Source organism: Chaetodon auriga, chromosome 21, assembly GCF_051107435.1.
Source record: "Chaetodon auriga isolate fChaAug3 chromosome 21, fChaAug3.hap1, whole genome shotgun sequence".
In the NCBI taxonomy this organism is placed as follows: domain Eukaryota; kingdom Metazoa; phylum Chordata; class Actinopteri; order Chaetodontiformes; family Chaetodontidae; genus Chaetodon; species Chaetodon auriga.
This window is the reverse complement of record NC_135094.1, coordinates 8,910,727-8,925,303: the sequence shown is the minus strand read 5'-3', so window position 1 is coordinate 8,925,303 and position 14,577 is coordinate 8,910,727. Positions and strand designations below refer to the sequence as shown.

Sequence of the window (14,577 nt, the reverse complement as noted above, 5' to 3'; positions counted from 1 at the left end):
TAGTAGGAAAGTAGTGTTTGTGTACTGGATGCACATTGTTAGAATGTAATATATGAGGGCATGGACAGATCCCTCTTTGTGCTCTCTATTATCAATGTCTGCCAGCTTGTTCTGTCCTATGAACTCTCACGCTGAGGCAAGTCTTGTGAAAAAATACACAGCTCTGTCTGGCAAACCACGAGGCCCTACGAAGCGAGCTCAACAATTGCCTCTTTGAGATCCCACTTGAGCACCGCATGAGCTGATCAGCACAGTCAAGGGTTTTGTTTTGGGTGTTTAGATTTTGGGTATCTTGGCCTCCTAAACAAAGAAACTTAACCATGTATTTCAAAAGCATCGGTTGTTACATCAACCAGACTTTTTTGCATAAAGCTCAGCAAGACTTTGCATGACACAATGCGCTGAAACCATCCTAACATGAGCCTTTCCAGTATCTGTTTGTACCTCTGCATTGTACAAGGGAAGCCTAACACTCTTTCTAGGTTGCTTCATGCAAAAAATCGCACACACCACACAGACACACCTCATGTGACAGCACAGTATGTGGGTGTGACTGTGTAATTGACATGTTGCATCTGGCCTCATGAAGTCGTCTGGCTCATGGTTCAATGTGAGAGGAAGAAAATGCTGCAGAAAATTAGGAAAAGCTTATTAATGAAATGATTCTAATTCAGTGAAATTCATTAATCTTTAATCTTTAACTCTGTGCACCGTGTATTTATCATTTTCAGCTTGAAAAAGCTTGTTGAAAAATATATATCTAAAAATGTATATCATAGCTTCTCTACTGACAGGATAAATACTGCTGCAGAGGACAATTGATAGGTTCAAGTTATTTAATGACGTTATTGTCTGAAGTTCAACTTTTACATTAGAGCCATCAGTCTTTTAATTTTTTAATTTAGATTTTAAGACAGCAAGGAAATGTATTTTATTTAACCTTTCATTTCATTTAGCTTTTATCAGGAGCGAGTCTCTGCCTCGAGAGTGTCCTGGCCAAGGCAGGCAGCAGCACGAGTACACTTTGGAAAGAGTAAGAAAAACATAATAATTAGGACAAAAATAAAGAACAAATCAAAAAAGCATGAACGTTAAAAAAAAAAAAAAAAAAAAAACATGCAAAACATCTATAGCCAGATGTCCTTGTTTCCGACTCGCTTTATTTTTAAGGAAGGTCTTAAAAGTAAGACCTTGTTATTCATCCTTCCTCTCCAGTTGATATTTTTGCTGCGTAAAATCCCAGTGGTAAATTAATGTATTTATTTAGTTTTATATGGTGTTGTGTACCTGTACTGAACTCAAAAACACAAATTTTGGCTATTATCTTGTCCAGTTAGAAGGCGAGCTGACCGCCTCTGCAGCACAAGACAGCTGCTCAACAACACTGCGCATGTGCGTTGGACTGTCGCCACGGTAACCGTATGTACACAAATAATATGCGGAAGAGCAGCGCTCAGTGAAGGACTTCACCAAAACTAACTTTTAGCCACAGCTTTGGCTGAATTATTTAACTCTTCTTGGTAACTCTTCTTGTCTGTCTCTGTTTTGACGTTGACTTTACGTGCTAATAAACTTGAAGTTCTTGTAAATTTAGCTCACTTACGCTAACTCGTTAGCATAACGTCTGTTCAGCAAATGAAACATTTAACGTTTGCTACGTGAGTGAGAGGCTCAGTGTTTCTGCACCATGCTGGAAGAACCAGAGACGAGAAAAACATCGCGGCCTGAACCGCCTGTGAACAGTCACAGACCCGCATCAGGAAAATCACAGGTAATGAACACCTGTCTGGGTGGTATGGCCATGAAACACTTAATTTAAGTCACTAAATAACCACTAAACATCAAGCAAGATGACATCACGTTATAAAACCCTCTTTTTCTTTTACATTAGGATATTTCTCACGTGTTAGCAAGTATTTTTAAAGACTTGTACACAAAAGACGTCATTGGGAAAGACACTTTGTCCAACCTCATCAAGACGAAGAATGGACGAAGCAGCTACCATGACAGATATGTTGAAGAGCTTCAACAGGTAGGATGACAGCACTGTCGCTAACAGTGCAAAGCTGTGCTGCGTGCAAATATGACAATCATATAAATCTGTGTTACTCTCATGCTTTCTTTTTTTTCACCTAGGCTCATTCTGAATACAGCCAGCGTATAAAAGAGGCCGACATGCTGGAGGGTCATATTATCGAGGCCAGAGCTCGGGCTGCAGCCACAGAAAGCCAGGCCTATGAGAGAATGAAAGAGGAGGTGGGAGAGTGCTATGATCGGCAGGGCCTCCCTACAGGTGAGATGGGCTCATCGGCATGAATTGATATAATGTGTTACACTGCTGAAAAGTGTTGTGCTGTTTTACTGAAGCACAGGCATGTTTACTTTGAATATACCGGAGGTGTTTTGACATCTTAATTCAGTATGTCTCTTGTCTATTTTCAGTGAAATCAGCCTTTTCCTGGTGTGTAGACAGTGATCTTCTCAAAATGAACAACCTGATTTCCCCCCCGGACTACTTAACTACACAAAAAACACAGGTGAAAGCACCAGCAGCAGGTACGTGATCCTCTTTGGGATTCATCTTAAATTATTAATGACCGGTGTGCTTTGGCTTGATATTTCACTTTTCCTCTTCCTGTTAGTGAAATGGAATCCTGCCAAACCCACCATCGCCTCCACCATGCACGTGTCCAGGGAGCCCCAGGACGATGGTTATACTATAACTCCCAGTCCAGAAAAGACGGTGCTAGAAATGAATGAGTCAGCTCTCAGCCTGACGTTTGAATCCAGCTCAGATACCTCGAAGAGGAAGAAAACTCCCAGTGAAGTGAGGAGCCTTAAGCTCATAATTTATGAATTTCCAGTGTTTTCTTTTCCCTAATAGAATCCAAAACACTAATGTTTGTAAGTAATATGAGTAGATCAGCTGAAACAAAAGACTCAAGGCAGAACATAAAAGGAACGTTACTCAAAGTAATGATGTAAATCTTGACTTCCTCTTGGAAGGAGGGAGACTTGATTACATCAATGTACTTTAAATATTAGATAGAAAACATCATTAAAATCTATCTGCATGTTTCAGAAACAGAACCAGACCAAACCCAGACCAAAGTGGAAGGATAAGCCAAGCGCAAAGGACCGGGCGGAGGGATGGGAGAAGCTTCAGAAGCTGAAAGATCGACAGAGCTTCCTACGCAACCCTCGCTTCCTTCCGCCGAATGCACAACAGGGTGGCAGATTGCTCATCCAGCCCAGAACCAGCGTGGACAAGGAGGGTGGAGGGATGGTGGAGAAAAGGTACCTGGGATCTGTTGAGTATGAAGGGCCTCTTCATCATTTCACAGTAAATGCTCATCATTTTGTCAAAGGGCAGCAAATATACTGTGTAATGGCAGTGGATTGACATAGTGGGTTTTATTAGTGGTATTTCAGGTATAATGATGTACGTGTTATACCAACTGTGAAGTTATAACAAAAGAAAACATTAAGGCCTTGAAAACTGTCGTTGCATATTGTGGGTAGAAATGTTTTGTTTCAAGCTTGCAGTCACAGTGTGAGGCTTAGACACTGTGAGCCCTCGGCAGCTCTGAGTCCCAACATCTTCATGGATAGTTCCCGCATAATTCATTCGACCTAGCACAATCAGCTGATTTTCCCACAAATGGTTTTAAACAAATCTCTGGTTTTTCCATCTGCCTGGCACATTACATCCTTAATCACGGCAGGCCTGGGTCACATAGTACTTGCATACAGACTCTTAGCCCCTCTGAATGTGAAACAAGATACATCCTGCCGTGAGAGCCAGGTGTGTCTAAAAAAAGACAGGCTGGCTCACATATTGCCTGTGGTTACAAACTCAGTGGGAGGATATTGTTTACTATTTGGCTGCCTTTTTGTCAGCAAGATCTACCTCAAGCGTGTGGTGAGTGTGGCAACTGTGCAGTTCTTAACATTTTGGCTTTTGCTGTATTCGTAAAGGCGTGTGCTGCCACATTTATGTTTGTGCATCGGTGCATCATTCTATTCACTGTACATTTGTACTTAATACGCACACTCATACATTGGGTCAGCAGGAGGGTTCAGTGGTCAGGAAAGTTAGCTACAGGATTTTGGTTTAAAGCATCCTTTAACAAGAACCTGTCCTACTTCACTCACACCAGTGCAGCTCAAGCTTTGATCCAACCAGAGGGCAAAGGGTGGCTGTTCTTTGGCAGGTGAAGAAGGCAAAATCTGACATGTTTGCATTGTGGTTTTGCAGATGTATAATTCAATGCTGGCAGTGTTAACTTGTCACCCAGCTCTCCACTTCCGGTCAAACTGTATTTACTTTGAACAGGCAGAATAATCAGGTGTTTTGTTTGTGCTCTCTCTCCCTGAAAGCTCCACTGATGATCCTGTCCCAGTCTTCCTAGCAAAGCCTTTGGTGGTGGTTTTCACTCACTACAGTGTGGGACATGTTTATGAGGTACGTTTCAGCGACATACTGGAGGAAACTTCAGAACATTGAAACTACAAACTGTTTGTCTGTGAGATGTTGTGCAGTAACGTGTCCTGTCCTGTCCTAGACAACGCTGGAGCTGAAAAACTTGACTTCTGCGAGCCGCCACGTCCGAGTCATCCCTCCTACCACTCCTTACTTCTCTATTGGCCTGGGTGAGCTCTTCCCTTTGTTCTGATTGGCTGATAACGGCCTCCTTATATCTTTTCCTGTTGTTAGTGAGGAAATCATCAGTGACTGCATGGAAAAGGAATGCCAGAAGGTTTTGACAAATAAACTCATAAATCTCTGGAATGCCATTGGTGTTTTTTGGCCTTTCTGTTTAGCTGTTGCAACCCTGTCTGTGAACACCAGCACCACCTACTGGATCAAACACTGGAGTATCACAGGATGAATGTGGAGAATTATGTTTGTACAATCAATCTAAGGTGGGGGATTAATCTTCAGATATGTTTTGGCAGGGAGGTTCCCTGGTGAGGGTGGCGTTGTCGCCCCAGGGATGAGCTGTAAGTACACAGTGCGCTTCGCTCCAGACTCTCTGGGGGACTATGAGGACTTCATTGTGGTGGAGACCCAGGCTGAACACCTGCTTGTGGTGCCCATCGCAGCCAGACGACCCCCTCCCATACTCACATGTAAGTCTCATTATAATCAACCAACCGTATGTTGTTACTATGCTCACCTGTGCACTTTATTTGGTCATGCATTTTTCATATATCTCCCCTTAATTATCGTGCAGTACCAAGAGTTCTGGACTGTGGTTACTGTCTGATTGGAGGAGTAAAGTTTGTTGAGTTCCTTTGCCAAAACGTTGGCCTCAGCGCTGGGACTTTCTGCATTATCCCCAAGAGCCAGTGGCCTGCCTCGAACCTTCGGGTACAAACCTCTCTGACACATGAGATAGATATTTGTGTTTTTGTTGTTAAAAAAGGTGTCATGCATGTGCTTGACAGGTCCTCTTTTTCTTTCTTTATATAGACTGTGGCAAGAACTTTCTTTTGTGAGCAGCCACCCTTTGCGGTGAGCCCGTCTCTTTTTGTGCTGCAGCCAGGAGAAGCCACTGTAGTGGAGGTGAGTCTGTTGTGGTCAATTTAAAGCAAATAGAAAAAAGATGTCGTCCCTCACATATATTTGTTATTTGACAGGATTAAGGCCACATTTGGTACCAGTGCTGCTCACTGAGATTTATGTATTTACAATGCAGTGCATCCAGTTAAAATGATTTAAAAGCTTCTTCGTATACTTCTTGTTTTTTCCTGCATAGGTTTCACTTCTGTGAGGATGACGAAGGTGAAAGTGTGTGTGTAGAAATTCATTCGTTATGAATCCCCTGTATGTTTCGTGTGTGTGTGTGTGTGTGTGTGTGTGTGTGTGTGTGTGTGTGTGTGTGTGTGTGTGTGTGTGTGTGTTTGCAGGTGGTTTTCTTTCCAACCACTGCTGAGAAGTGCTGTCAGGTTTTCACTGTTGTGTGTGACAACTGCCAGGTGAAAGACGTTTCCATTGAAGGTGATCAGAACTTATTCTATGAAAAAACTAAATATGCTTTAATGTACTTATTGGGATGATAACCCTCTGTGTGTTCTCTATAATCTGTGTGTTTCCCAGGTGAGGGCCAGCTGATTGCACTCGAGCTTGTGTCTGTATCTGGGCAGAAGGAGCCTGCAGTGGTGGGAGAGGCGCATGACCTCACTGCAGAGCATTTTGTCCGTTTCAGCCCATGTAACCCTCACTCTGCGCAACAGAGAAACCTCATCATTAGAAACAACATGTAAGCCTCACGCCTTCACATGTCATCACTACGAAGCATGAAATGACAAAATAGTATTGTGTTTTTTAAACTTTTTGAATCTAATGCCTGTCAACAACATGATCCATCGTCATCCGTGCTCTTTTTAGCACAGGACAACATGGTGAGTGGAGACACCCCTGGGATTCAAGCCCCAGTGTTGGCAGCGTTCACATAGTTGAAGTGTCCTCGAGTTTGAAACTAAACACTGATTAACTACATTGCAAAAACAAGGGCTGCTGCTCTGTCGCTGACCCCGTGCCGCACACATGTTGAAAGAGATTTTCCCTTCAGGGATCATTAAATATCACTTTGCATAACTCTGCCTTTCTCTCTCTGCCTCTGGGGCTGAAGCCACCTGGAGCTGCCTTTCCACTGGCAGATCATGAAGCCCAACCTGCACCCTCTGCTTCCGGGGGAAACCCCAGAGCCCTCCCATATCCAGTTCCACCTGGCCACAGATGATGTTTTCCACGTCAGCCCCCTAACAGGAGTTCTGGGCCCCTGCCAGGAGCAAGAGTTTCTGTTCACCTTCTGTCCAAAAGAGGTACAGACGACAGAAAGCAAGAGTCAGGGTTTATTATATCACTTTATGTTTATGCTGTCATAAACATCTCATAGTACGCTATGTGCCAGAAAAAACATGTGATGTTCAAAATGTTTTCTTAAGTTGAAGGATTACCACAGTGTCTGTCACTTAGTCCTGAGGGACGTCCCCCACCTGCCACCAGAGCCCAGTGACGATGGGTAAAGTTCATATATAATACATATACAGAGAACTCTGACACCACACGGCAGATTTAACAAACCTTTGGCATACTTTTAATCTAACAGAGCGTTGGTGTGTGTCTCTGTTTGTGTGGAAATGTAGTGTCCTTCAGCCTGTGCGCACTGGGTCCAAGGTGAGCGATGTCATCGTTATGGAGATAGAAGTCAAGGGGTCGACAGAGCCGTACCAGGTCCTACTGGAGCCCTATGCTATTGTGATCCCTGGAGAGATTTTCATTTGCACATCCACCCGCAGACAATTCAAGGTTATTTAAGCCAGTTTGAGCTTATGTTAACCACTATTTATTGTTTCTATCAAAGTCATTGACTGACACAGTTACAGTTATTCATGGTGTTCGTATGTGTCGTGTGCATCAGATGTGGAATCACAGCAAAACCTGCATCTTTTTTCAATGGGAGAGGATGAGCAGCAGCAGCCACATGATTGAAGTAGAGCCCTCTGCTGGTAGAATAGGTGTGTCACACAGTACAACGTCGAATGATACAGAAACATCCTCCCTCAACTACACTCACTTGACTTTGTACATCATAAATTGTGAAGAGCATTTCACAGAGTAGATTCGTTGGCTCATCGTTGATTGATTTGTCTTTTGGGTCCAGAGGAGAACGAGTGTTTTGACTTTGACCTGATTGTGACTGGAGGGAAACCAGGGAGGGTTGTGACCAGTCTGCTTTGCCACATAGAGCACCATCACGAGCCCGTCACTTTGGCCGTGGAAGTCTCTTTTAAGGTAAGGCAAATGAACACGTCATTGCTAAAATCTTCACAACTTGCTTGAATATCCCACATTAATAGTTTTTTGACCTCTTTCTGCTCATCTCATGATTTTTGGATAGGGTCCCATAGTGACCCTCAGTGTGCCCTCTGTGGACTTTGGGCTCCTGAAGCTTGGGGAGCAGACACAGATCACGCTGCTGCTCACCAACATCACCCAGCTGGAGGCCTGCTGGACGCTGAAGGAGAGGCAGGAGCACCAAGACACACAGGTACTGAACAGTGGACTAAAATAGCAACACATCTGCGATTAGAAATAACATGAATTTTTGCACCTTTATGAATTTTCTGTTGCTTAGATCTCGGTGGAGCCACGCCAAGGTGTGCTGCCCGCCTCGACCTCCTGCAGTGTGGATGTGGTATTTATGCCACGCTTCTGCCAGCGATATGAAACAGAGCTGGAGCTGACAGTGGAGGATGGAACAGGATGGTAAACCTCACTGCTCCTGACGTTAAGTTGTAAACTTTTTGTATTTCTAAGCAGCTGGAGCGTACAACAATGATGTTTCTCAGCGACAGCCTCCCGCTGATAACAAGTAACACGACCTGCGTGTCCGTTGCAGTCACCTGTTGGTGCGAGCAGATGTGCAGTGTCCTCAGGTGTGCCTGCTAAACTGTGAGCTGCTCCTCTCTGAACTCTACGTTGGAGTTCCTGCCAAGTCAGTCATCACTCTCTTCAACCAGATCCTGCTGCCCTCACACTTCAGCTGGATGGTACAATTTTTTAGCACTTTAGATTTAGAGAATTCTTTCTTAGCTTCTTAGTTTTTTCTGTTAGATTTAATCCTAAAATAGTGCTTGGTGATGTGAGCTTTATATTTTCCTCACCAGGCTCAGCTGCAGGGCAGACATGCTGAACTGTGTGCAGCCACTTTTGACCCCTCCTCTGGTACTCTGGGGCCAAACACCAGCATGGAGATCACAGTTAACTTTATCTCTCACACTGATGTAAGTACCACTTATTAACACACCAGAAACTCACATGATTTGACTCTAAACACGTGAGCATGTGAGGGTGAAGGAGGAGGAGGAGGATGATGATTGTCTTTTGATGTTGTTTGTATTTTTGTCCAGCTGGAGCTGACTGAGGTGGCTGCTCTCTGTGAGGTCCAGGGTATGAGCTCTCCTCTTGTTCTTAGCATCGTGACGTCCAAAACCAAGAAACTGAGCGTGTCCTACTCGCTGCCCACTGTCAGGTAGTAACCTTGGCTTGAAATCTTGTAGCTGCACCAGTTTTGTTGCATAATAAGACGAACGTGTGACCACTCAACACACGACTGCTGTTCTTTGCTTTAGCTCTGCTCCAGATAACGAGAGCCCCTCAACACTGTTACTTGACTTTGGAGATGATGTCAGTTTGAAGAGGGCCGTTACCAAGCAGTTATCGATAACCAATCAAACTGCTATCCCTGCCCCTTTCACCATAGAGGCAGAGTATTTCACCTGCCATGCCTCAAAGCCAGATGGCCAGTCAGAGAAAAGGTAAGGCAGCTCTGAATAATGGATCAAATAATCACTCTTCTGTACTGCAGATATGACACGGACTGCATTTCAAATCGCAGATTCACATACATTAAGAGGCCACTTCACTCAGCCCAAGCTAAGAAAATAGAGGAAAAAGCACATGAGGGTGAGTGTACACACTTTGAAAGTCAGCAGATTGAGTACACACGCTGCAGATTCTGACTCTTCATTTCTGTATCTGCTGGCAGAGTTTGTGAGCAGCCTGCTGGCTCATGGAAAAGGTGCAGCTTTCTTTGTTTTACCAGACACCGGGGTGCTGGGACCTTTCGAGACCCAGACCGTGGATGTCACCGCCTACGCTGACATGTGGGGCGAATACAGAGATCACCTCATATGCAAAGTATGATGCCATGTGACGGGGCGTAACAGATACTTCAGGATTGTAAACGAGCAGATCACAAGAATGGATTTTCACACATGCGTTCTCTGATGAATAATGTTGAAATCTAATTTTCCTCCTGCAGGTGGGGGACCTTGAGACCATGCTCATTCCCATGCAGATGACAGCGAGAGGCTGCCCACTCTACTTCCAAATGACAGGCCCACGTCCAGATGGCCAGAACCAGGGACCGATTATACAGTCTGTTCCACTGTCTCAGTCTCCAGTTCAATCCGCCGTCTGTAGTATATTATTCAGCATGGTGTGTGACATTTCCTGTTTGCATCATTAGGTTTGGCACTCATGTATCTGGAGGTGACACAGTGTCTCGTTCTCTTCGCATCAACAATCCCACCATGTTTGGTAAGTATAGCCATAAAAAACAGGTTCAGCAAATGCATGAAAACGGCTGCTTCTGTCAGTCAGCCTGTTTTGACTCCCGATTCATTCATTGGAGGAAATTACCCCACTTCAGTTTGAAGGTCACGCCGTTTGGTGTGAGCCTCACAAGTGTGTATGAGGTTTTTAGCGGCCACAGCTGTGATACTAAAGAATGATGTGATATTTGCCTCTTTTGCTCCTTTCATATGAATTATTGTATTTTAATTTAGTGGGAAGGCGCATTTCTGATCTACTCTTGCTCTTGGAATATGTGTGTGTTCATCTCACTAATGCAGTCTGCTGTGACCTCTCTGACTCTTTTTTCTCATTTGTCACTGTGTATGAGCGACCAAACGAGTTCCCCCCTCTGAGGTTTAATAAGTTATCTAATCTGAATCTTTATACGCTGCCAGATATTCGCCTGGACTGGGAAACATATAACGTAGAGCCGAATGACCGTAAACTGGTGGATGTTGTGGTGGCATATGGAGACGCTTTTCCACTTAAAGATGCTGACGGCAATGAGGTGTTGAGTGGAGCATTAAGGATTTCTGATGGGAGCGTTCAAACAGGATGGGACAGAAACGGGACCCCAGGCTCTGAGGGAACGAGCGCCTCTTTCCAAAGCATAACTGTGAGCATTTAACATCACAGCACAGATACACAAGCATAAACTTTAACGGCTTTCATGACGGTGCCACTGGGAAATTATTATGGCTGCGATGCCAGTAAGAAATGCACATTTTATTCTTTCACTGGCTTTAAACTTCAATCTGTTGATTTCAGGATGAGGAAGGAGAGGAATATATATCTGAAGATGTCTGTGAGGAAGAGGATGCCTGTCTTTATCCCTGTCCTGCAAAGAAAAAACTGTTCTCTGTCCACATCAGACCTCATGTCGGCAACCTCTCAGATTACCCATACTGCATCACACCTCAGCAAATAGTATGTCGATTGGATTTTAGCCATGTTATCATTTAAACTCTGCTCTCATCCATATGAACAATGTGATAATTTCCGTCTGGTGTTAATCTCCAGGTGATTCCGGCGAAGGGCAGCGGCACAATCCACGTATCTTTCACTCCTTTGACCCTTTCTGAGTCAGTTTCTGAGTCCAGATGTGTGGGCTTGGCTCTGGGCTTCATGAGTCTAGACTCCGAGGTAACATGCTCAGTACACTAAACAGTGAATTTCAATTTCAGATCCTGCAAGAGGCAAACAGTAGATGACTGATGCACCCTAAATTCCCTTATTATCGTGCTGTGTGTGTTTACAGATGGCTGCCTGTGTCCCGGGTAAAGCTGGAAGAGCTCAGGGTTTGGATTTGGAGCCTGTCAGAATGGATCTACTTGCAGTCGTTAAGCCTGCAGTGTAAGCAATTACATTCACACTATTTATGTCCCCAAAACCAATGCATCCAACTCAATTTATGTTTCTTAAATTAAAATTAGCTGAGGTTAGGCAAGAGGAGCTCGGAGGTGGTCTGATTAAGTTGCATATCTTCCTCTTGGCTCCCTGCTGCTGCAGGCTGTTAGTGCAGATGGAGGAGGACGGGGGGGTGCTGGAGTTTCGTGCCTCAGCCGGTGACTTACTGAGGGAAGAATCAGGGAAGGAGGTTTGTCTGAGAAATCTACAACAATAATCAGCAGTGACACACTGAGTTGCACGCATGAGGTATTGATCCCAGGCGTGTGCAGTATTTCTGATGCTCGGTGGTCGTTCTTGTGGTTGTTTTGCTCTGCAGCTGGTAGTGCGTGAATTTGACATCACACGGACCCTTCAGCTGAAAAACAGCTCAGAAATGCTCGTGCACTTCCGACTGGGGACTCAACCTCCATTTTCAGTTCTCAAGCCGCAGCCCAGAGCCCGGACCAGCAACTCCAGCAACCCGCCCACTGGTGACAGTCAGTCTGTGGTGCTGCAGCCCCAACACAGCGTGCAGGTGAGACGAGGAGAGGCTGTCATGTTCTGGACGATGTATACCAGTGATTCCTGATGACCGTTGACTAAGTGACATACTTTTTGGGTATTTAATGTTATATTCAGTGCGTAACAGTAACAGTAGATAACTGGTAATGTGTACAGTTAATGAGTGATTTGGATGAAGCTGTGGTGATTGCTAGTCAGGGTCAGGTATTTTACCTTGTTGTTGTACTTCTTTCTGTAACTACCAGGTAAAGGTGGCCTTCCACTGCTCCCTGTCCCTTCTGGACCACGCAGACCAGGCGGATGAGGACGTCCCACCTGGGGTGATGCTGATCCACAGCCCGAGTGGGCAGAGGAAGCTGAGTTTCCAGCAAAACCTCCAGATTCACTTCAGCAACAACAGCCTGCAGGTCAGAGACTGTGGCGAATGTCTGAGATGAGTGTATAAATGGAGAAAAATGATGACCTGAAGGTAACTTCAAAACAGCCACAAAGTTCATTTCCTGTCTCTGTGCAGACGGTGCCTCTCCGTGCCCACTTGGATCTTGCTACGATGCGTCTGTCCACTGACAGCATTGACTTTGGGTTCTGCTATGTGGGGCTCACACAGACAGTAGAAGTCAGCCTGTTCGGCTATGGAGCCCACACTTACTGGAGATCAGTTATAGGTAAGTACTGAACTGCATCCACTTCAGTGCTCACACACTGGCTCTGAGGTCTGTTCAGACCTTTAATGCAGGAACAGTTTGGCTATACTAGCTGGAATTATGCAATCATTTACACCTACAGCACCTTGGAATGGCAGTTTTTATATATATTTTTATTTTATTTAAATATTTTCTGTAGCAGTAGGAAGGTGTCAGACTCTTCTTCCTTATTATAACCAGTTTGGAGCTTTTCCAAACTCAGTTAAATATAATATAATGAGAAAATCATTGACTTCTGCTATGCAGTAATAGCTGCACTGTCAAGAGTTATGTCCATGATGTCACACCAAAAATGATACCCATAGTGTCAATTATGAGTCATATTTCCTGTAATTGACCTACGGGCCTGTGTGTCATACTGTATGTGTGTGTGTGTGTGTGTGTGTGTGTGTGTGTGGGTGTGTGTGTGTGTGTGTGTGTGTGTGTGTGGGTGTAGAGTCGGATGAAGGAGACTCCCATGTGTTCAGAGTGACTCCAGACTTTGGGCTTCTCAGGTCCAAGGAGCTCCACGTCAGCAGCTGCAGCCAGTGTCTCCAGATCAGCTTCACTCCCATGTAACAAACCACCGTTACAGTGTCACACAGGCAGATAAGATCACACAAGGAAACAAATATTAACATGTTTCATATCTTTACATGTTATTTGTTGCAGCGGGGGCGGAGAGTTCAGGGCCGCTGTGGTAATCCGGTCTCCTCTGGTGAAGACCCCCCTCACGCTGCAGCTCCAGGGAACAGGATCCTTTGATGAAGTGTACAGGTCTAGCCTGAACATGTCCTCATGACATCGCAGTCAAACAATCATCACCTGCTATTTAACCTGCTCTCCTCAAGTCAGCTTTTTGTAGGAATGTAAATAAATCTAAAGCCTAACCTGTCGGGACTTACAGCACCAAAGCTCATTTAATGATCTTGAATTGTAAAGATAGAACCTAAAGATGTGTTGGGACTTCATTTACAGCAGATATTCACAAGATCCTCACTTAATTCCCAGACTCTGTTTACATATAAATGATGGATTCATGTACTGCGTTATTAATGAGTTGATATGACACCTGCAATTCAAATCACTTAAACACCTGCTGTTTTAAGTAGATGTTACAAAGAGGTATTTACACCTCAGGTTCATCAGCATTAGCTGCACAATTTCTCTGCAAAATACATATTTAATGAACCACCAAACTCTTTCACTCTGATTTTTCAAACCACTCTTCGTCAGCGCAGTAACAAATCTTCATTTCTAGTTTTGTCCGACAGTCAGAGAACTGGAATCAGCAGCAGGTCCTCTTCCAGCCCCAGAGCAGGAAACCACAGGAGGTGGATACGAGGAAAGCCTGTTTGACCATTGATCCTGGATGCATTTTTGTGGTGGGTCGAATGAGGCTTGTATTTCTCTAAAAAAATGAACAGCAGTTCTGTGGCTGTTCGCAAAAGCCTTCTGTGTACGTGCTTGTTGAGTCGTTATCACCCGAAAGGCAGTGGAGAGGATGACTAACAGCGATGGCGCCTCTCTTGGGATTCACCACAGGGAATCTCAGCTTTACCCACAGGAAATCCATCATTTACTGTAAAATTTGATCTGTGAAAAGAAATAACTTCCCCGGTATTTTTAGGTCTGAACTTGACTGCCAAAGGCCTCATTGATTTCCAACAAGTCGATAGCAGCCACAGTTCGCCCTGAGGGGGAAATAGATTTTTCTAGACGACCCTTTTAGCAAAGCGTAAAGATCAAAAAAAGACCAGCACAAGGATAAACACTAACGGTGCTTCCACACACACACACACACACACACACACACACACACACACACAGCAA

The 14,577-nt window shown here is 44.5% G+C and overlaps 1 protein-coding gene across 1 annotated transcript; it reads left to right on the top strand.

Moving 5' to 3' along the window:
- Window positions 1-1,643: 1,643 nt before the first annotated feature.
- dlec1 (DLEC1 cilia and flagella associated protein) lies at window positions 1,644-13,940 on the top strand. Its single transcript, XM_076761639.1, has 38 exons — window positions 1,644-1,771; window positions 1,892-2,032; window positions 2,137-2,293; window positions 2,443-2,556; window positions 2,643-2,827; window positions 3,089-3,297; window positions 4,381-4,465; window positions 4,566-4,653; window positions 4,960-5,133; window positions 5,238-5,374; window positions 5,477-5,569; window positions 5,914-6,004; window positions 6,104-6,266; window positions 6,639-6,831; window positions 6,955-7,031; window positions 7,156-7,318; window positions 7,431-7,527; window positions 7,674-7,804; window positions 7,911-8,060; window positions 8,148-8,278; window positions 8,412-8,562; window positions 8,680-8,796; window positions 8,923-9,044; window positions 9,145-9,330; window positions 9,411-9,478; window positions 9,561-9,712; window positions 9,837-9,952; window positions 10,044-10,114; window positions 10,546-10,766; window positions 10,919-11,077; window positions 11,171-11,293; window positions 11,409-11,503; window positions 11,660-11,747; window positions 11,877-12,074; window positions 12,307-12,468; window positions 12,576-12,726; window positions 13,202-13,319; window positions 13,417-13,940. Exons 1-38 carry the CDS (start codon window positions 1,688-1,690, stop codon window positions 13,544-13,546), a joined length of 5,091 nt encoding a protein of 1,696 aa, XP_076617754.1. The 5' UTR covers window positions 1,644-1,687; the 3' UTR covers window positions 13,547-13,940.
- Window positions 13,941-14,577: the final 637 nt, after the last annotated feature.